Source organism: Pseudopodoces humilis, chromosome 10, assembly GCF_049639895.1.
Source record: "Pseudopodoces humilis isolate 2021_Gansu_Grassland_sample_001 chromosome 10, ASM4963989v1, whole genome shotgun sequence".
Lineage (NCBI taxonomy): Eukaryota > Metazoa > Chordata > Aves > Passeriformes > Paridae > Pseudopodoces > Pseudopodoces humilis.
Genome location: NC_142209.1, coordinates 3,895,030 through 3,917,488, shown reverse-complemented (window position 1 = coordinate 3,917,488; position 22,459 = coordinate 3,895,030). Strand labels below are relative to the sequence as shown.

Below are 22,459 nucleotides of genomic sequence, written 5' to 3'. Positions count from 1 at the left end.
ATGTTAGGCCAAACTCTAGAGACAGTATAGGGCTGATGGGTTGGACAAGTTTGGGTTGAAAACAGCCAACCACTTTCCACCTTGTCCTTTGTTAAGGGTCCTTGCACCAAAGCAAAACAGAAACCCCACTGTGACACTCTAAGGTCTATCATCTGTCATCATATCATGAGATTTGCTGAAGAGATGCCTTCCTGGTGACCACCATCCATGAGGGACAAGCCTGCTGGTGGGCAGGCCTGCCTGCTTAGCCAACTCAGCTCCCGAGCCTACCTGGGCCCCAGCTCATCTTCACAGCGCCAGGTGAACTCCCCAAAGCTCTCGTAGTGCTGGTTGTAGTGGTAAAGGACTCGGTGGAGGCTGGGGGAGCCCAGGTCCAGCAGAGTGTTGTAGGCTGTCTGCTGCTCCTTGCCGCTCGTGTAGCCATTGAAGAGGTTGTAGATCTTGTCTGCTATTTCTGGGCAGAAGGACAGGGGCTCTTCAGTGGGGTGCAAGGAAAGGCATGAATAAAGCCTGCCTGGGCTAAAGCTCAGTTCTAGGGAAACCAGGACCAGAACCAAGATTTGTCCATCAAGTGATGATTTACATCATATCAGGACAAGGTCCCAGCAGAGGAGCGACAGACTAGATGGAATTCCCTGGACTCAGTCCAGGTTAGCTTCCCACAATTTGGTCTAATTAAGAAAAGAAATTGGTGAAGCCATCAGGTAGTGTTAGTGAAACACAATTTATTCACTTTTGTTTTCAGAGAGGACGTGTGCCTCCTGCAGCCTCCCAATCTCAGCCCTCCCCACCATGTGGCAGCTCCTGGGCCACTAGGGGTGAAGAAGATATTACAGCCAGGACATGAGACATGTACAGGAACGTGCTGGAAGGGGGAACTCCCTCTTGTCCCAAGCATCACAGTCCAGCAGCTCCCTCCATCTCACCTTGAGCTTTCACATCATCTACCACAGGGCAGGGCGTCTTGACCATCACATCACTTGACCTGGAACGTCTTCCTGTGTTGTCAACTCCCCAGAGCGTGAACCTGGATGAGGAGGGGAAAAAAACAAAGCAGAAAAGTAGAAATACAAAAAGTGGAAACACAGGCAGCATCAAACAGGATGACCACGGTCAGGATGGCAGCACTGCCACAGGCACAGGGCACTCACATGTAGGTGGTGTCGGGCTCCAAGCAGCGGATGATGAGGGAGATGGTGGAGGAGAGTCTGTCAGGCACTTGGGCTGGCATGGCACAGGGGGACTTGGCGCCAGAGATGATGTCATCCACGAAGCTCAGCACCGTCTCTAGGGAGAGAGGGGAGGATGTGCCACTGGTGATGACACAGGTGTCCCTGGGGCTGTGCCTGCTGCCACACTGCCTGCTGCCAAGGGGGACCAAGGCATGCAGTTGGTGTGAAGTTGGACCCACTGCTTTTCCAGAAAAGCTCATCCCTATGGTACGGAGCTGCCCCTTTCCGCAGCATGGTGGGCAGGAGAAGGGCTGCTCTCTCTTCCACAGGATATTTGACTTGCTGCAGCGTCCCCTTGCAGAGACAAAGAGGCTCTCTTCTAACACCTCCATCCCACTCTCCCTAGAGAAGCAGTGGAGTCCCCACTCACCTGTCTCCACCTTGGAGTGGTCCATTCTGTCGGTGACCTTCTCTTGACGGAGGAGGTAGTCCACGATCTGCACCCCAATGGGGGGCTCCGAGTGGCCCCACTCCAGTACCACCAGTGTGCTGCTGGGCTCATGTACAGTGGAGAGACGCAGGCTGGGGGAAATTTTTTGCATTACTCTCTCACAACAAAAGGGATTCAAAGCCATTAACTCACAGCAGACAGTAACCTCGGGAGAGAAATGACTCCCCCCTCCCTTTTCCCCTCCTGGCTTTGGGCACGTTGGTCCAAAGGACTCATTGCCTAGGGCTGCTTTACCAGGATGGATCCACAACCAGCTCTGCAGTCTCAGCTGAACTTAGAAAAGACACTGCAACTCTGTACTCTCAACTTCCAGGTCACCCATCAGTTTGAAAACCTGTCCCACAAAGGCACACAGCCCCACCACCTCCTGCCACCACACTGTTGGCCATCACCACCTCTTCACAGACCCATCACACCAGAAAGCCAGGCTGGGCACCTACATTGGGTGCGGGAGAGGTGCACAGGTGGGCAGCCCGTCAGCCCCGAAGGCACTCGAGTCACAGCGGCACCAGTCCTCGATGACATCCCCGCTGCCCGAGCACCACAGCAAGCTCATGGTGGCCTCCTGCAGGAGCTGGGAGAGAGGAGAAGGGGTTGAGCACCGGGCAGGTGAGCTCCTATCCCACCACCACTTGTGCCGTGTTCATCCATCCCCCGGTGGGTTCAGCACAGTCCATTCACCCCGGAGAGCGGGGCTGGCCAATGGGCAAGGGCTGCCACGGCTGGACACGATGCCATGTGGGCAAGCTGCCTCCAAAGACAGCCACAGTGCTGCCCTGCCACCCGTCCTGCCCACTCCATCACCCCCAGCTCCTCACCCGCTGGGTCTGGTTGTTGGTGACCAGCTCGTAGAGCGGGGCTGCCTTGGTGACCTCCAGCAGGATGGGCTCGGCTGGCACGTCGGGGCTGGAGGTGACGTGGCAGAGCGGGCAGGAGGAGGGGCAGCGCCCGCGGCTCTGGCACTCCATCCGCACGCCGGCTGCCATGCGCTTGGTGCCAGACTCGGAGAGGCTGGCGATGTACTCGGGGAATGTCAGCACCTTGGGGTCCCGCTCCCGCTCCTCTGACTCATCTGAGGGGGAGTTGCCTGGAGAAGGGGGAGAAAAGTGACACCAGGGTGGGCTCCAAGCCATTGGTAATGGACTACGAGGGGGACAGAGCTCTGCCTTCCGCCCAGGAGAGAGGCAGTGCTTCCAAAGAGCCCCCTGTACCCTTAAGAGCTGTCTGCTCTGTAGGGATGAAATACTTATTGGTTTTCAGAGGAGGAATGGGGACTGAAAAGCCCACCCTGGCCTCTATGACTGCAAGTCCTCTGATGTTCCAGTGCCCCGGTTTCCCCAGCCCCATCGGTACACCTGGACTGGGACAGACCACCCTTACAGCAGGTCCCCACGAGAGGGAGCCTCCCTCCTTCATGTGCCTGGAGACTCCTGAAGGACCTGCCTGGGCACCTTCAGGTCACACTGACTCCCCACCACAGACCCCTGCCAAACCACTCTCCTGCAAAAGCCCTCCTGGCCCTACATAGCAGGAAAGACTTTGGCACAAGAGGAACAGTCCTTGCACAGAAGTCAAAAAGGTAAAACCTGCCCATCGCTGCTGTGCCCTGGGTAACACCACCCTGCCACGGTGAGCCTTGCCATGAAGGGAAACAGTGCTTTTCACACAAAATCCCTGCCAAAGGAGGTCCCTGGATTTATGCAGAAGAAAGAAGGGCCTAGAGGGACCATTGAAGATGGTTAGTGGGGTTGGAGGAAGCTGAAGGATGACCAAGCAAAGCCTCACCCCCAGGGCAGGCTCAGGCCATCGTTAGTGGTGACCTGGCATGGGCTGGCTGCCGTGGGGAGGCACCACGGACCACATCCATGACTCAATAGGAAAATCTCCCTATAGTAAGGATTTGCGGAGAAATGGGCCAGCACTAGTCCGTCCTTAAGACTCCTGCAAAGAAAACAAGGCTGTTAGAACAAAACCTGGGATACAAAAGTGTTGCTCTGCTCCCCCAGGAAGCTGGAGATGGATCACTTTAGGCTGGCTGCGAATTGCAGCTTAGCAGGCACTGAGGAAAAGCAGAGGAGCCAGGGAATGATTTGTCTCTTGCAATTTCTCAATCGATACCCAGCCCCTGACGTTTGCAAACAAAAAGCAAAGGAAGGAAAGTAGCAGGTGCCAGAGTGAAACCTAAATGTGATACTGTGGGTGGAAAAAGGCTGCCAGACCTGAAAAGCCTCCAAGCACAAAAATCAAAGAGGAGGAAATTGCAGAGGAAAAAAAGAAGTACTTGCAATCAAGAGGTGCCACATCTGGAGACAGCCTACAGCCAAACAGCACCGAGTCTGTACTCTTCCAGGTGGGCTTGTGAAGAAGTCCAGGCTCCAGGAGACCTGAGCCCACAGGATCCAGACTCAGGATTTGAAAGAAGCCCTTCCCACACAAGAGCCCTTGGGAGATAATAAATGTCTCTGTGGCTGGGACATAGCAAGAGCAGCACCATAGGCCGGTGCCAATACTGAGAATTAGGAAGCTTCATGATGGAAATGATGTGTCTGTTATGGTGCCTGTGAGCTCCAAGCTCTCACTGCCTGCACCAGGAAATTCCTGGGCAGGAGCAGCACACCAAGGTCATCTAAAATCAGCAGCTCTGCTCAGCATTCCCCATGTCCAGGCCTGGGAGCTGGCTCTTGTTTGCTGCCCAAGCCTGGATGCTGCAACCCACCATCCCCAGCACAGGCAGGAAAATGCCTGCAGGCAGCTTTGCTGAGGTCAGCACAAGAGATCATAGAATCACAGAATCTGAGAATAGTTTGGGATGGCAGGGACAATGAAGACCAGCTCATTCCAGTCTCTTGCCATGGGCAGGGACACCTCCCACTAGACCTAGCTGCCACAGTCCTGAGGACAGATGGCAGCAGGCAGGAGTTAGGCTGCCTCAGCTTCTGTAAAGCTGCCATTCAAAGCAGGCATCACCTCTTCCACTGGGGATCCACCACAGCTCACTGCAGCCAGGGCACTGGAGGGGATGCAGCAGTGCAGGACACCCCTCTGCACCCATGATGAACCTCCCAGCTCCAAACTGGTTCCCAGGCGTTAAAAGCACAGTGCTGGCAGCCCAGGAGAAGGAAGCACACTGGAGGGAGGAAAGAAAGTCTGGCTGCGGGATGCAAGTGGGAGAGAGTAGATATGGCAGAGACAAAAGGAAGGAAAGAATAAGATGAAAGACAACAGTTAAGTCCAAATGAGGTGGGATGGCTTGGTGGGATTGCTGCACTTGTCTTTCATCTCCCTGGGAGTCTAGGTATTGATCTTTCTTTCTGGCCTGGACCAGTGCCTGCTGCAATCCATGGGAATCCTTCAGCTGGCTCCAAAGGGTGCGAGAGCAGGAGACGATGACGTGGGATGCAGTCCTGACACAGGCTGGGCACTTTCCTTGCTATCCAAAAGCAAACCCTGCTTCCCACTCCCATGGGCTGGCTGTGAGTACCTGTCATGGGGCAGCTTTACCTTTAAGGTGGTTTTGAGAGCTAAGGAAGTTGAAACTGCTGATGGCTGATGGGAGTCTTTTCTCCTGACCAATTATCAGTCATTTCTAAAACTGACAGCAGTTTTGACCATTGAAAAGTTAAGTCAACCTGTGAACGCCTCCTTAAGATGTACAGTCAGAGCTCTCTTGTCCTTTTTTGTTTCCGGCTTCTGAGAAGGTAACAAGGCTCTGTCGTGGCTTTCCCCCCCCCCACTTTCCCCCTAGGCCAGACAAGGCTGCAGAGGACGAAGAGGGTGGGGGGAGGAAAAGAAAACAGAGCCGGCCAGCCTGGTTTAGTTTTCAGTTTCTGCTGCTGGATTGAAACCTGACACCATGAACTCTTGCAGCTTTTCTAAAGCTTTTAATTCTTTTACTACCTGGATAAAACGTACACATTACTCCTTTTCCCAGAAAGACAGAGAAAGAAAGACAATCAACATGAAAAAGACATCATAAACCACCAAAAACAGTGAGGAAAAGAGTTAAGTTTTAAATAGGAAAGAGAGAATAAAGAGATGCTTTACAGCTGAAATATCTTTCTGTTAAAGCTATGGAGATGGACAATAGTAGTTTAAAAAGACTCCTTTAATTCATGACAGAGTATTGGGAGGAATAGAGTATTCAAAGTGTGGATTTTGAGCAAAAGAGAGAGTACTTGTGATACAGTGAGTTGCTGGAACTGAGTAGAGCGAAGATTTTGAAGCCTTGGGGGTAATGAGAAAACTGTTTTCCAGGAAAGCTCACAGAGACAGATGAAGAAGACTTTTGCCTTTGAATGACTTATCCTTAAAATGACATCCCTAGACTCATGGCCCATACACACCTCAGAGTGATGTGAAATGGGAGGAGAAAATCTGATGACAGATTTCTGGGCAGCTGGCATCAGGGAAATAGAAAACTATAACAGAAATAGTTTTCTTGTGAGAAATTCCATAGGTTAACAGAAGGAGACTTCTGTTTCTCTACCAAGACTGATGAAAAGACTGTAGCAAGAATTTGAGACTGTTTTTGACCACCAAAGTTCTAAAGTTTTTTTGTCTCTATGTTGTCATGTGTACAAAGAAATAATCAAGTGGTGGGAGATAAAAGGGTTTTCTGGAAGTTTGTTCTGGTGTTCTTGTTCTTGTAGTTTTGTTAATAAACTGTCTTTATTCCTTTTAAGTTTTAAGCCTGTTTTGCTCTTGTTCTAGTCCATATCTCACAGCAAGAAATAAGTAATTTTTTAGTTACTGGTTCAAAACCACGACAGTGCCCATCCCAAGGATAAGCTCCTACCTTTGCTGATGTCCTCATACTCCAGCCAGAGCTGCCTCTGGACCTGCCTGTTGGGATACCAGATGGAGCAGGACTCCTCGAAGCCGTACACTGCTTCTTGGATGTAGTGGTTGCCAAACTGGTCCAGCAGCGCCACAAAATCTCCACGGGAGGTGGCTCCATCCAGAGAGTGGAGTGCATTGCTGAAGGCTGGGATGAGATGGAGGAGATTCTCAGTTCCCACAGCTCACCAAATCCTTGCTACCTCCCTACACACTTGTGGTGGGCAACCAACCTCTGAGGCCATCACCTGCCAGCAGAAGGCTATGTCACCTCTTGCCATCCTTTCTCCCCTTATTCCCCCTGCCTCTGCACACTTACACTGGGAGATGGTCATCTGGTTGAGCCGGACATGGTACATGACAGACTGCACCTTCCAGTGCTGCAGGAGGGGGTACCCAGACACCTCACTGAAGTTCACCATCCCTGCCAGAGAAAGGACACAGGGACTCAATGCCACTGCTGAGCAACACCTCACCACGGGGATGGCTGCAGCCCTTCATGCCTTGGGCAACACAGCCAGCAAGGTGGGAAGAAGCCAGGGAAAAGGATTCTGTGCACACCACATGCCCCCAGGAGGCATTCAGAACTGAGGATCTGGTGGTCCCCAGCAATTAAAATGATGGCTTTGAAGGAATACATGTAGGTTTGTTTCATCCTGCCATCCAGGGCTCTGAGCTGGAAGATAATGAGCCTCCCCCCACATCCCCTCCTGCTTCCTTCCCAGTGCCCACTCCCAAGGCATGCCCAGGTGTGCTAATTATGTCACTAATGAGAGCTGTGCTTTTTAATGAGCTGTTTGCAGGCCTGGGAACAGTCACCGTCACGCCAAGTGCGACCAGCCAAGAGGCCCCGGGTCCCCTTCGGCTGGGGCAGAGCTGAGTGGGCAACAGATGGACGGGGAAATCGCTTGCCTGTCAATGCTAATGTTCCCTCAGGACACTATGGCAATGCTGGGGCTGAACAGGACCCAGGGTTTGTCCTTCTCCTTCAAAGACATCCCATTCTTCAGCCTGTTAGCCGTGAGTTACAGAAACCAGAAATGCATGGAGACCTGGGCTGGGCACCCGAGGCACGCGGCAGCCCAGCTTCCATGAGCAGAGGGACAGAGAGGCCATCGAGCCAGGGAACTGAAGGGTGCTCATGGCTCTGAATTTGGTGTCCAGAGCATCCCTGGAGTGCCACAGCAGGATGCTGGGACAGGCCACCTCCTCCCTGGCAGCTCCAGCGCCGCACAGCCAGCGCGTCACGCCTCCGCTCGGCAGCGGCACGGCAAACTCTGCTGCTAACAGGCACCCAGAAGGAGTTCAGGAGGATAACAGTGGGCATCCCCCCCTCTGTAACGAGACCTGAAGGCAGAGTATAACAGGATAAGATCCTTTGCCTTCCAGCACCTCTCTCTTCAGTGCTGGCTGCTGCCAACAGCTTCAAAGCCTTGCTCTTTCCTGCAAAGTGTTTATGCAAAAACAGCCCTTCCTTACTCAGCAGCTCTGCCTCTCGTGTATTCACAGCGATATCCAAGCTTCTGACAAGCAGAGAATACTTTACTTATTTTCCTTTCTTTCCCCTTTTTTTTTTTCTTTCCCTTAATCAGCCACAAAGCCAGCAGAGCAGTGGGAAATGAATAGGATAATTTACTGGCTTTTACCTCCCCAGCATAATTGCCAGTGAAGTCCCAGTCCCACTGACACTGCTGTGATGCTGGGGCTGTGGAGGCAGTGCCTTCCTTACATCCATGTAACCATGTCACAGGCAGGAGAGCCCCATTGGGAGGCAGCTGTCCTCCAACACCTCCAGGCAAGGTTGAGCATCCCCAGGAAAGCAGGAGTGACCCACCCATCCAGCTCTCTTGGGAAGCTCAGCGCCCCCCAGAACCCACCAGTACTCTCCTCCCTGCTGAATCTGCCTCCACACACTCCTTCATTGCCATGCACCCTGTCAGGGCAGCCAGCATCCACCAGACCCTGGATACAGTCCATGGGTGCTCCCCAAAATCCTTCTGGAAGCTCTGTCAGACAAAGGTAGTGCACAAGGTCTCCTGTGAGACCTCACTAGCCACATCCTGTGCTTAATAGCTGCTCAGTGTCTGGGCAATTTGAGCCAACAACAACAAACATCAAGGAAACAAAGGCTATTTATGAGTACTGGCAACTTGGAAAAAAGGCAAATCCTTGAAGGCTGTCTAGGAACCCATGATAACCTATCACTCATGGCCCATGATGCTCTGGCACAGCAAACCAAAACATCTTGGTTTGGTGGCACTGGGTTTTGAATGCTTCATTACATCAGGAAAGAAATCAAAGGTAGTTGGAAAACCTCTTTTGCCTTAAAAAAAAACCAAGAAAAATCGTTTTGCAAATGCCCCAGATATTTGATGGATGCTTGAGCTTTTACACTCCACAGTTAATTTACAGCCTTTGCCTTTCCTTTGTTTTTGATGCCTTCCTCTTATTGGAAAAAGGAACCAAGCCTCAGCTGCTGGTTCCTCTATGTGCAAGGTGCTAAAGCCAGACTAGATACATCCCACGGTAGATACATCCTGTGGGAGGTTCAGGTGCTGAAGCCAGACTTGCTGGCAGCTGCCTCACTGGGAGGGACCAGCTGGACTCACTCACCAGTGAGGAACTCAGGGTCAGGTGTGGGGTCAGAGAGCTCCTCCTGGCACTGGTTCTCCAAGGGCACTGTGGCCACCACCAGCCCATCCGGCAGCTGCTGCTCCAGGCCCCGGGCAAAGTTGTTCTGCCTGGAAGTTCATTGCAGAGAGAAGAGCAAGGTTGGAGGACAGCAGAAATGACTGGGATCATCCCTGCCAGCAAGTGGCCCATCCCAAAAAACCACCTGGTACTTCTCCTTTCCTTCAGGCACAGATGAAAAAGCTGTCTGCTCTTGGTGGAGTCAGATGTGCCCTCCCCACCAGCCCCTCCAGCTTCTGCAAAGCGAAGCCAGACACGGATGGACCGGGCAGTCTGCTCCTCCCCATGCCTTCTTCTTGGAGAGGATGGTGAGGTCTGGCCCTGCTGGGGTCCCCTCCCCACATCTGCAACTCACCTGAAGGTCCCTTTGAGCACCTGCCCCGGTGCCACCTCCTTGGAGTGGTTGTTGTAGCCATAGAAGATCTCCCCGAAGAGCGTCTGGTTCATGGGCAGCTCGCGGGGCTCGCCGCAGTCCCCGGCCTCAGGGCACGACTCCGAGATCAGCTGGCACGAGCGCCCATCTGTGCCCAGCTTGTAGTCCTCAATGCACCTGGGAAACCAGCAGGAGGTCCACTGTCAGCTGCAGCCCCCCAACACTGGGGACAGCCACAGGAACAGAGGAGACCCCCTCCATCCCACCCCAAGAGCTCAGGGTGGCAGCAGCAATGGACGGCAGCGCTTTTGGGGGTGTCCCTGTGGCCAGGGAGGTGGTGGGTCACTCACCCACAGAACATGAGGATGTTGTAGAGCAGGGGGTCTTCGGGCAGGGGCACCATCTGCTGCAGGCACAGCTGCTCGCAGCCCCCGTTGAAGCCGTCGGAGCAGTCCACGCCGACGTGACGGTCATAGCAGCCTGTGCCGTCCTTCATGGGGCTCAGTCCCGTCGGGCACTGGTGGGGTGGGGCAAGGAAGAGGTGAAAACCCCTGGGAAGAAATCTGTCTCTAGGGCTGAGGTGGAGGGCAGGGCTCCAGCATTGCTCTCCACTGGAAACTGCAGCCTGAGCAGTGCTCAGGGGCTGCAGGAAGGACAGCAGCAGCAGTGCCATCCACAGCTGCAGATATTCCTCCTGCACCAAAGCCTCTTTGCAGCCCTCAGGAGTGTATCTCCTGAGGTGGGAGCCCTCCGAGCCATCCCCCACCAAGGCAATGTGCTGCTATCAACCCCACTCTCCAATAACCCAGCTCCAGGGACTGGCAAAGCAGTGCTGCCCTTTCCACACCCACTTTCTGCCCCACAGCCTCTTGACCCCAATGCCTGGCTCTGATGACACTGCAGCAGTGCAGCCCAGCCCCACAGACCCCCTGTTTTGGGGCAGAGCAGCTGTGGTGGTGACAAGACACACACAGGAGTGATATGGAGCCTCCCACAGAGCCAACAGATGGACTTTTACTGCCTCGTGTATGTGTGTGTGTCTGTGCACAGCAACAGAGGAGATGCCAGCCCAGAAACATCTTCCTGCTACAAAATCAACCTCAAATTCTCCACCCCGAAGTGACAGCGAGGCAGGAAGGATTCCCTTTCTGTCCTCCCCTTCCCTGCTCACAGCAAGGGAGATCTGCAGCTCCCTGGGGCACACGCACCACGCAGCCCGTGGAGTCCAGCTTGCGGTCCGAGATGCAGCGGAAGTTCTTGCTGCAGCCCCCGTTGTCCCGGGAGCAGTCACGAACGGGGCCAAAGGAGTCAAGAAGCACCTCCAGGCTGTCGAAGGAGGATGAGGTCATCAGCTCTTCCCTGTGAGGAGGGGGAAGAGGAGATGTGTCACTGCTCCAATGAGATGTTGTGGATGCATGCATGACCGTGGCTGCTGTGGGGGTTTTTCCAGAGCTCAGGCTCTCCTCGGGCTGACAGTGAACTGGATGGTGGCCAAGCTTTCAGAAGGATGCAGGAGCCACTGAGATGAGGAGGAATCCTGCCAAAGGCTCAGCTTCACAGGACTAAAGAGGGGCAGGTTAATGGTTGTACTAATCTCCACCTGCAAAACGTAGGATGGGGATCCCAGCTCTGCTTGCTGAAACCCCTCCTGAACTCCCTCACCCTGCTGTCTCACCTACCTGACCTCCACTGCATCCTCCATCACCGTCATGTCAGTCTTGCACTTGGCTGAGGGGTTGATGGCCAGCTCGGCCGGTGGGATGACAAAACTCTTGCTCAGGGGCAGCCACATGCCCTCCCCCAGGGTGTAGGTGAACCTACAGGGAGAGCAGCAAAGATTGGCACAGAGGGAAACGCTGAGCCTGGAAGGTTGTCTCTTGCCCAAATCCAAGCCCTTGAGCTTCCCTGCTCACCCTGCAGGGATGCCAGCCCAAACTAAGGTGTGTGGGCAGGGTGAAGTGGGGTGGCTCCTCCAAATACACCCAACAATTCCCAAAAATTGCATGTAACTTAAGCAATTTTTTAAAAAAGGCGCTTAAATTTTTCATAGAAACCCTCCTTCAGAGCCCAAAACTCACTCTCACCAGACAGAGAGGAGGAGCTGACTGCTGGGTATCCAGCACCCACATACATGACAGCTGCAGGGGGATCTTCCCAGCCATGCTTGCACGTCCCCAGGAGGTGGCACAGGACAGCTGTGCTCAGCCCTGCCAGCTGGGCTACCTGCATGCCTGTACGTCCTGAGTCGGATTTAAGCCCCAGAATGTGCTGACCGGGTTGTCTTCACCGCTTACCGAAAAATCTTGTCAGAGGGCTGCTCGCCCAGCACCAAGTCAAAGCCACGCTGGAAGATGGTGTATGGCCAAGGCCTGGAAAAGAAACCCAGGAGCATCACATCAGCATCGTGTCCCCACTGCCGCTCACAGCCCAAAATGCTTCCCCTGCTCAGCCCCCAGCTCACATGCAGAAGGGTCCTAGGGTAGGATGACTCCTAGGGTAGCCAGGACAACACAATAAATTAGCCTCAGATACGAGATCTTAATTTTGGGGTCCCTACAACATCAGATTCTTACCCCAGCCCCCACCTGCCAATAGGTCAGTGGTGTGCTGCATCTGTTATTTTGGGGTTTTGGTGCACTCCAGCCATCCCCACATCCCTCCATGCTCGGTGCCATCTGCCCGGTCCTGTTGTAGGGATTTGCATCACAGCTATTGAATTTCACAAAGAAAACCAAACTGCAGCTGGACCCTTTCTCTGTGAGGTTCTTGCCAGGGAGCACATCAAGTCTGGGACCCCAGTTTCACCACCTGCCTTATTACCCTTGTGTTCCACTGTTCCAGGAGGGGGAGCCCAGCAAAGTGGGCTGGAAGACAAGGTGGAAGCTTGGAGGCTGGTGGCCCCATCCCCTCCCATCCCTGCTGTCGTGGATAGCACAGGGTGATGAGTGATGAGGCACTAAGATTTGGAGGCTGTTGCCTTTCAGTGGGACACCCATGGCCATGACACTTTTGGGACATGAACCCCCGGCAGCACAGCGCTGCTGGCAGAGCATCACTTGCAGAGTGAGACAGACAAGAGACCCAGCCATGCTGGCTTTGAATCAGGCAGCACAAACCCCACTCCCAAACCTTAAAATTCAAAATCCCCTTTGCAAGAGCTCAGAGCTGAGGAGAGGAGATTTCCCATCCCATCGCAACACTGCTGCTAAAATTCAGAGTCAAGAGTGTCAGGTGCCGGTGACAAGCCCAGGGATTTTCTCTCGAGGCAATTACAGCTTTCCTGCACAAGCAGTTTAATTTCTAAGCTGAACTTATTTCAGCAAGGACAAAAATAATAATAATAATAATAAAATCCTGACTGCAGGATTACAGCATGTCTTCTCATTCCCTCGCTGGGACACAATGCCGCTCTCCTGTCCGGTCAGCTGGGAGCCGGGGATTACATTCAGCCCACAATCGGATTGCCTCGAATGAGGTCAGCTTCATCCAGAAAGAGATGTGCTCCTTGTGTCTCGCCAACACCTTGAATGCTTCACTCCCCCACCTCCCAGTGCTCCTGCAGATGGGTTTTATTCTTGCTTCTGAGGAGCACATCAGGCTGGGAACAAAGGCAGAGGCTGTAGAGAAGCGAGGTATTGTTCTCCATCAGCTCGAGTGGAAAAGCGGTGGTGGAGAGCTGCTCTTGGCTTGCAGCAGAGCTCAGTGCTGGGGCAGGTGCTGTAGAAGCACAGGGACTGCCAGACCTCTGCCTGGTGGCACAGCTGTGAGCCCATGGATGTCAACACACAGAGACAGTGTATTTGGACCCACCTGGGAGATTGAAATCAGCACCCAAACCATGTTGTGTCCACCCAGGATGCAATTTCCAAATGTGGCTAAAATTCTTGTAATCAGTCTCAGACTGGCCAGGGTTGAAAGGGACTTTAAAGATCATCTCATTCTACCCCTCTTCCCCTAGACCAGGTTGCTCCAAGCTCCATCCAGCCTGGCCTTGAACACTTCCAGGGATGGGGCAGCTACAGATTCTCTGGGCAACTTGTGCCAGGACCTCACCACCCTCACAGTGAAGAATTTCATCCTAATATCGAATCAAACCTGCCCCCTGTCAGTTTGAACCCATTACCCCTGGTCCTAATGCTACATGCCCTTGTAAAAAGTGATGATGGCTTTGATCCAGGGAAGAGGTTTCTGCGCTCCAGGAAGGGAGATGTGTGGCCTGCCACACTTTTCCCTTACTTGGGGTCAAAAAAAGCCCCTTAAATGCAATGTTCAGCCTTTAGCTATGTCCCTACATGGCAAGGGAGAGTCAGTGTTGCCAGGCACCACTGGGTCTGTGAGGACATGGACCTTCTGCAGAAAGGCCCTGAGACGTCCTCCATGCATGAACTCCAGCTCAGTGAGAGACCTTTACCCATCCTCATCTCCAAGGATGCTCTCCAGAAGCTCATGGGTATTCCCACCCATGCACTCTTGCTGACCTGTGCCTTCTGCTGCAGAGGACAGGGCAGCATCTCCTCCCCCAGGCACACCTCACCTCCCCCATTTTTGCCTTTTGCCCCTGGTGCCTCTGTCACCACTTCACCTCCTCCTTCCTCTGTGTCTGTCCCCACATGGCTGCCTCCTTCCCCACATGGAAGTGTCCCTCCCTGCATGGATGTCTCCCTCTCTGCTTTCTGCCATCACTGGAGGCACCCCGCTGCTCTGGTTTGGATTATTCTTGCTGGGTATTTTTGTTGCATGGCCTTCAGAGCTCACAAAGAAAAGTGGGACTGAACAGCAGCTCTGCAGCTGATCAGGTTGGATTAAATGGGCCAGAAATGACAGCTCTCAGCTTCTTGCAAGCCTTGGCACCCAGGTAGGCATCTAAAACAACAAAATGGGGGTTTACCAGGGCACCTGAGAATCCCCCACACCCAGACATCAAGTTTGCAAGGCCGCAGTGTTGCCAGTGGATCCCCAGGACAATCTTAAGCCTCTTGGTTTTTCTAGATGGACCATTATCTGGATGCTTTGCTCCACATCTGGGCTTGAGTAGAACCTCACGCCTGTTAAAGCCCTCCAAACCTGGCGCTGCTGGCGATGCTTTGCACCAGCTCAACAGGGCCCCAGCCATGCTTAAATCGCAGCCCCCAGGGGATGAGGCCAGGATGACTTGTAGCACCAGGAACTGTGCTCCAGCTTGTCCCCACTGCCTGCAAAACTCTTCCAGGCAAGATGGGTGGGATGAGGAATAAGCCCAGCACTGGCAGGATGTGACCACCACGTGCTGACCTGGAGCAGCTGGTTTGAGGGGAGCTGGCAAGAGGCTGGGGGGGCCACAGGAGAGGGTTTCTGCAGAAGGCACAAGAAGTTGCTGCACAGGAGTGTGACTGAAATGTCACTGGAGGAGAAAGTGGTGGGTTGTTACACGTTGGCACAGGTGACCTCACATCTGTCTCCCTGACCTTCTGTGCTTCTCAGGGTTTCCAGCCAGTGCGCAACACGAGGATGGCCACGCCCGGGGTGAGCAGACCAGAGCATCCCCACAGCACCTGCACCCCTTCTGCCCCCCTGGACCCCAAAGTGGGGACCCACGAAGACCCAGAACCACCCTGATGGCAGAAGAGCAGAGAGCAGATGCCACACGAGCATCGAGTGACATCTCCACTCGGCAATGCCCCTCGTGGCTCCTCTCCAGCTTCACTTTGCTTTGCTACAGCTTTGCTGGGGTTTCAGCTGTCGATGCCTCTCCCCTTCCCAGCCCAGCTCCCTCCCACCCCTCCTGCCCTGCCATCCCTTGCAAGCAGCTCTTTATTAAAAATGCTAATGCCGGTGCTTCCTCCCTGGGCTGCCCGTAAATCTACGAGGAGAATGAGGCGGGAGGAGGAGGCGGACGGGTGGTTTGGTGAGAGGAGCTGAAAGAACCAGGAGGTTTTTATAAAGCTGTCCCTCAGCTTGCAAAGCCGAGGCAAACAGCAGGGGATGGAGAGAGGCAAGAGGGATGAAAAAAAAAAAAAAAAAAAGATAAAAAAGGGTGTTGAGGGGGGAAGAGAGAAAAATAAAGACTTTAAGCAGGAAAAGTGCTGTCCTTGTCACTTCAGTGTGTCCCTCGCTCTTCTGTGGGGTGGGGATGGGAGAAGATGAGCAGGTGCACTGCCAGGATTGGGATATCTGTGTGCAGATATCCCCATCTGCATGAAGAGATGGGATGGGAGAGGAGCAGAAGGGAGGGGAGCTGGGGGAGCAGGGCACAGGCTGATGCATTAATTCGGGTCCTGTGCTGGAAAAATCTGCAAGGCTGAGGGTGGGGCAGCTGGGCTGGGACAGTTTCCCAATAGTTAAAGCAGGGAGAGAGCACCCAGCCTGACATGTTCACCCTACCACCTTAAACTGCCTCAAAACCTCCCCAGGCCGGGGTGAAGCCCATTACAAGGTGGAAGAGCACATTGATAAAGACTCCTTAAATGCAGAGCACCTTAAATCCCAACGGGGGAGGCTGAAAAGTGCACCCAGGGAAAAGTGGAAAGAAAGCCATGTGTGATATGGATCGAAGGGCTGGGATGAAAAGGTACAATTTCAGGCAGGTAACAGTTTATTAACTAAAGACAGAATGTGCTGATTTGATTTTTGGCCAAGTTATACCACAAAAAGAACGGCAGAAATTTGATCTGATGAGCAAAGATAAAGTGTGGCTGGTAGGATTGCTGGAAACTGCATCCTGCTCAGGGGACATTAGAGTCAAAAAGCAGCTAATTAACAATGCATATCAAAGCAGGGAGACAGACTGTGAGCACACAAACAGCACCAGACAGATTTGTTGTTTAAAACAGGCAAAGAGCAGCACACACACACACACACACCAAAAAGAAAAAAAAAGAAAAGCAGCTGATCAAATGTATCTGCTACCCATGATCAAAAAGATCTTTTTGAAAAACTGAAGATTTAGGGTCTGGACACGTTGGGTAGAAGATGCAGTGAGGAGGCGTGGATCTCAGTCTGGTACCCAAAATACACACAACACAAAAAGCTTCTCACTGCCATCACCAATAAAGTACAAAGATGAGCTCGCCTTCATGAGCAAAATTAGATGCTACTGGGAGAACAGACACCGAGTCAACTTGTCATCACTGTAAATAAAAACAAACCAACGGCAAAACTATCTAAACCAAAGGGTTGAAATGAGTTTTCAGATAAAAAGGCCACCTGGGGAAAACAGAGGAGGTCATAACCAGAACACATCGCTCCCGAGTTTGCCAAGGGATCTGGCAAATCCTGCTTTGTTGACCAAGCACCAGTGTGGGGACTGACCTGTGGCAGCAGCACATGGCTCCAATACTGAGCATGTTAGACAAACAGCAGTCAGAAATGTTTCAGACACATCTGATCTCACCTTGGGATGGGGGGAGAGAGCAGAAGATTCGCAGACATCTCCTTCAGGTGAGCCTGCAGGCCACCTGGTTGGGCTGGAACTGGGAGTGAGCTGATGAGCCCAAGGAAAGACAGCATGGCACCTCAACCTCCACCCCAAAAAACATAAATACCAGCTTACAGCTATGAGTTACTGAGTTAAACAGGCTCTGACAAGATGGTTCTCCTAGGCTAAAGAGACTTCAGCACAGTCATGGCCTGTGGATGCCAAAAGCTCATGCAAAAGGGATCTCCACCATCACAAGCCCTTCCAGGCAGAGCTGCAGTAAGCAGCACCTGGACATCAGGAACAGATAGCAGAAAAGGAAAAAAAACTCCCATAAAACACCAAGCTGCCCTCAGCATCATGATGCTTAGTGTGAACATGATTTCAAGAGCCCATAAAATTGTGGAAGCTGCAGGTAGGGATGGTGAAGTGTGTTTTCAGCTGCTACCATTTTATGAAACAAAAATCTGAGAAGTTCAGTGAAGAAACACAAAATGACCCCAGTTTAAAGAGGCTTGAGAGAGATTTCTAAGGATGGTAACACTGAAGCATTGGAGCATTCTCAAGAGCCCAGAGAAGGGCAGAAGGACTTTTTGACAGTCCCACCATGGCCTGGGGCTGTGTTGCACCTTGGGGAAAAAGACAACTGCCAGGTTTCTCTGCCCCAAACAGAAAAACATTTTGGAAATGCTTCACATAATTTGCCACAGCCCACTCTGGCACATGAGAAGAAACATAAGACAAGAATGTACCCTGGACAGGTATGAATCCTGCTGCAGGAGGAAAGGCAGAGAGAAGGCTCCTGTGGGAGCATCTCCTGTGGAGATAGGTCTGAAAAAGCAGCCCCAAATCCCCCAAAGGAACAGAGGGTTCTGAGCACCTTCCAGGTGGGCATTGCTGAGACCAAAGCTGGGTCAGGAGATGCAAACAGGTCCAGGGGCCTTCAGGAATCTATTGGTCCTTCTTGCCTTTGCCTTCTCTCCTGCTTGTTACCATCTATATTTTTTACTAATTCACCTGAAAACAGCAACTTTTTCTCCACTTTTCCTTAAGAAAGTGAAGCAGCTAAATCAGGAAAAAGCTGGAGAAGAGCAGTGCGGATGGAAGAAAAGTGTGAAGCTGCAGACCCACACTCGGGAGCAAAGGAAAAGCAGAGGGTCAGGAAGCAGATGTTTCTCCACAGTGCTTATCCATTTTTATTACTAGCCTTGATGGACAGAGTTATTTGCCAATTTGCTTTTTGCAGGGTGATGGGCCCAACACACTGCTCTGATGGAGTCAGAGATTGGCACCAAAGCCATGTGTGGCTGTGGGTGGCTGTGGGCTCTTTCCAGCCCACTGTGAGACACTCCTAAACACACCTCCCAAAACAGGGAGGGGAATAATCCCTGCCAGGGGAATAATCCCCCCCACACCCCAGCCCATCGCTCAGTGCCATTATGAGATGGCACAGAGCAGCTGGGGACACTCCTCTTGGACACTGGCCCCTGGGGACAAACAGGACAAGGAGCTGTATTTCTGCCTGTATTTTCCTACCCTAGCAGTGGTACCTTGCAGAGGTTTGGGGACACCAAACAGTACATCCCCAGCGTGGGCCCCCTGTGCCACGAGCATCGCCCCGGCCCGGGGCACCCAGAGCAACAACTTGTCTAACACAGCTGGTGCTCCACGCTGGGTTTAGCTGCTAAATTGCCTTTAAAATTACAAAAAACAGAGAGGGGGCTGGAGATGGAGCAGCAGTGCTCTCCCCAGGGCCCCAGTTCAAAGGGACACAGCGGGGCTGCGCCGACAGCCCCCCACCGCTGCCTTCCCCCAGCACAGCGGCGCGGCGGGGGAGACGCCAAGCCCAGCCTTTGATGATTCTTCCCTTCCCACTGTGAAGACTAATAACTTCAGAGAGGGCATCCTGGCACGTGCAGGGCCAGCACTGATCCTGCTGTGGCATAATGAGGTAAGGGGAGGGGGAAAAAACGGGGTTTGGAGGTGCCCATGCACGTGGGGCTTTTGAATTCTGGAGATGTCTTGGCTTTCTGCACACCACCTCCAGCCGTTCCAGGGAGGGCCCAGCTGCACGTCACAGACCTGTGAGTGTTGAGGGACACATGGAGCATTCCCCTGAGGGTCACAGAGAAATGGCAACTTTTGGAATCCACCACTGAATCGCTGCTGAAACATCAGAAAAACTTCATTTAGCACCTCCAGGTATGTAAAGCTTGGAGCAGACGGTGACTCCTCTGTTCCCTCAGCCAAAGTATCAAAGCATTTAATTTCCCCAGTTTTCAATGAGGACCTCAGACCTCCTCTGATGCCTCAATATACCCAAAACAAAAGTCCCACAAAGCACAGGATGCCCAAGATAGGCAGGAAGAACAGCCTCTATCTTCTCCAGGGGGTGTTTACCCTGAAATGTGACAATGGCCTCTTGTACATCATTCCTGATTATTTCAAAGAGCAGAAATTCTCGCCTCCCGCAGACCTGCTGCAGAGCCCAGCTGTGTGCTGACCTTACAGTTCACAGAGGTGCCCCTAACTCTGCCATCCAGAGGTTAGCACAGCTGTGGGAATGAGCAGTGGAAGCCCAGCAGCTCGTGTGAGGACACTCCAAGCCTGGGCACTCACCCCTGGTTCGTTCCCCACTCGTTCCGGATGCAGAGGTGCTTGTGCACGGGGTCTTTCATATAACCTTCATAGCAGAGACATTCCCCTGTGGAGACAGGGACACGAGGGACATGGGAGAACAGACAGGGGAAGGTTTTCCGTGTGCTTCCCTTCTGAGTGCAGCCTGCAGCCGCCCCAGCAGCTCCCTGTTGCACACGGAGAAGGTGAGGAAGCACCTTCCCACCACAGCCGGGTTGAGGAGGCAGAGGTGAGCTCACAACCCCACCCCAAGCTCAGGAGCACGTACCAGTCTCAGGGTCACACTGGTGCTCACAGGGGTCGAGGAGGCGCCGGGCACAGAGGTCCAGGGCCCAGGGCCCACTGGAGTTTTGCTGGGAGAAGAGGACGACCTGTGCAGGGTTCAGCCAGTCACTGGCATCCAGCTGGCTCCCCTCCAGCAGGATGAACCGGCTTCCTGCCACCGAGACAAGGGCAGTCAGTGACAGCAACCTCCTGCTGTACCCTCCATCCCACCATGGTCCCCTGCATCCCATCCATCCCCCATCCTGTTTCCCCCCACCCTGTGATGTTTCCCTCCATCCCCTGCTCATTCACTCCATCCTGAGAAAGGTCCCACAACAGTCCCCCCTGTCTCACAAGGAATCCTCTGTCCTGTGCCCACTCCGTCTGCCATATGACAGCCCACTGCATCCCATACCTGTCTTCTCTATCCCGTGACAGTTCCCTCCATCCTGTGCCTTTCCCCGCTGTCCCACAGCAGCCATCTCCATCCCACACCCCTCCCCTTGGTCCCACACTGAGGTCTGATCCCTCTGTCCCACAATGTCCGTCATCCCGTGATGGTCCATTTAATCCCATATCCATTCCACTCCAACCCACAATCATCTCCTTGGCCCTATGCCCACCCCCTCCATCCTGCAACAAGCCCTCTGTCCCACAACAGCCATCTCCACCCTGTGTCTATCCCCTCCATCCTGTACCACTCCATCCCTTGCTCCCAACACGGTACCCTCCATCTCACACCAGTCTCCTCTGTCATGGACCCACCCCCTCCATCCCCCTCTGAATTCCACCCATCCCCTCTGTCCTGTAGCCATACCCTCCATCCCATGCACATTCCCTCTGTCCCACACTGGTGCCCTCCATCCACACCTGTCCCCTGCACCCATCCTGTCCATCGTTCCCCCCTCCCCTCCATTAAACCTTACGGGGTGGGGCAGGAAGAAGTGGGTGAGACAGCGGGGCGCTCACCGTCGGCGATCAGGTGCTCAGGGACGTGGAGGGTGATCTTGACAACAAGGGGGCAGTTCATGTGGGAAGAGCACACCAGGCTGATGACACAGCTCGTCACACTGATGAGGGTCAGCGTGGTCTTGTTCACAGGGCTTCGGGGGGACCCCACTGCAAAACACGTGAGCAGGGTCAAACCTGGCACCTGGGGCACCCAGGAGGATCTCTGGGTGCAGCCAAGGGACCTCAGGATGCAGAGACCCAGCCCCCTGGAAACGCAGCATCAATCAAATCAAATGGAATTACTTTGGACTTTAAAGAACACGAAGCAGCCTTTGCCATGGGACTCTCCATCCCTCTCTCCCGCTGTGACCAAGATCTTCCTGATTCCCCAGAGCCCCAGCTCTCCCACACCTGCATTGCAGCATGCTGAGAACTTTGCAGCAGTAGAGCTTTAAAGCAGAGCAGCGATATTGAGGGGAAAAAAGGGTAAATGCAGTATCCTGGCTTTCCCCACTCCACCTTGGCACTTCACTCGGGTTAATTTTGTCATGACAACAGGCTCATTAATGCTCTTGAAAAAGCAACAGAGAGCCCCAACTGCTCAGGGCATGCAGGTCTTTAACTTTTAATCTTTCATCTGAAGAAGCTGAGTGGAAAACAAACTGGCTGGAGACAAAGCCTGAATCAGCCTTCCAGCATCAGCTGAAGGAGACGGCTCCCAGTCTTGCCGCTCCCAGAAAAACAAGGCATCATCCAGCAAACGAGGCTCGACGAGGGAAAACAGACACTACCTTTCCTCTTGGGAAGAGGAAACCTCCCAAGGGGGCAAGGCAGTGGGGCAAGGCTCCTGCCTGGGGACCCAGGCTGTCCCCATCCCCTGGTGCGGGTGCAGCTGGCGTGGGCACGGTGCTGAGCAGCAGTGTGGGAGCGCACGGGCCGGCCTTTGAAGCGTGTTACTCATTAATATACACCAGTGCCCGGCAGAAGCCTCCAGCAAAACATCAGAATGTATTTCATCCTCTGCTGAGGAACTCCACCGGAGAGCAGCAGCAGCCTGCTGCGAAGCAGGGACTGGTGCCTGCCTGCGGCAGCTGGGATTGCACTTGGGTTTCCATCTTTTTGCCAGTGCAAAGTCTCCAAACCCAGAGAAGCGAGGGCAAATAAGGCGAGAGGGGTCAGGGCTCGTCAGGCACCCCTGCACCCTCACCCACCTCGGCTGCGCCGCCGGCTCCGCGAGGGGTCCGTGTAGAAGGTCAGCTGGGGGTCGGTGTCTGCCTCTGTCCCCGAGTCCCCCTCAGGGTTGAGAAATGCTGAGCCAGCTGCAGGGGACACTGAGTGTAGTCATGGAGGGGTTGGCACCGTGCCACCCCGAACCTCGACATCCTACACCACCCTTCAGGGAAAGCCTTGCACTGAGGACCAGAAGCCCCATCTGCCAGGTGCAGGGACAGCATCTGCTCCCCTTCCCACCACACACAGCCACACCCCCCCACCACAGGTTACCTTACAACTTTTCCCCACGGCTGTGCCAGTACCCTGTAGCATTTACTGGGGCAAACACCATCTGCATCTTCGTAACCAACCAGCCCAACACCATTTGCGTCCTTGCAGGCACCACATTTTCTATTTCT

At 53.5% G+C, this 22,459-nt stretch overlaps 1 protein-coding gene across 1 annotated transcript in view; it reads right to left on the bottom strand.

Annotated features, from left to right (window-relative positions):
- ASTN1 (astrotactin 1) overlaps positions 1-22,459 on the bottom strand; it is a 57,543-nt gene that overhangs the window by 6,850 nt on the left and 28,234 nt on the right. Inside the window, exons 7-24 of the mRNA XM_088060485.1 lie at positions 22,040-22,147; positions 20,847-20,996; positions 19,882-20,049; positions 19,596-19,680; positions 11,878-11,952; positions 11,263-11,400; positions 10,792-10,942; positions 9,934-10,100; positions 9,566-9,760; positions 9,133-9,260; positions 6,839-6,943; positions 6,479-6,667; positions 2,502-2,770; positions 2,124-2,257; positions 1,603-1,754; positions 1,152-1,287; positions 927-1,027; positions 271-454 (exon numbers count right to left, since the gene is read on the bottom strand). Of these exons, the coding sequence (XP_087916611.1) occupies positions 271-454; positions 927-1,027; positions 1,152-1,287; positions 1,603-1,754; positions 2,124-2,257; positions 2,502-2,770; positions 6,479-6,667; positions 6,839-6,943; positions 9,133-9,260; positions 9,566-9,760; positions 9,934-10,100; positions 10,792-10,942; positions 11,263-11,400; positions 11,878-11,952; positions 19,596-19,680; positions 19,882-20,049; positions 20,847-20,996; positions 22,040-22,147 (2,635 nt within the window). The remainder of the gene's footprint in view (positions 1-270; positions 455-926; positions 1,028-1,151; positions 1,288-1,602; positions 1,755-2,123; positions 2,258-2,501; positions 2,771-6,478; positions 6,668-6,838; positions 6,944-9,132; positions 9,261-9,565; positions 9,761-9,933; positions 10,101-10,791; positions 10,943-11,262; positions 11,401-11,877; positions 11,953-19,595; positions 19,681-19,881; positions 20,050-20,846; positions 20,997-22,039; positions 22,148-22,459) is intronic.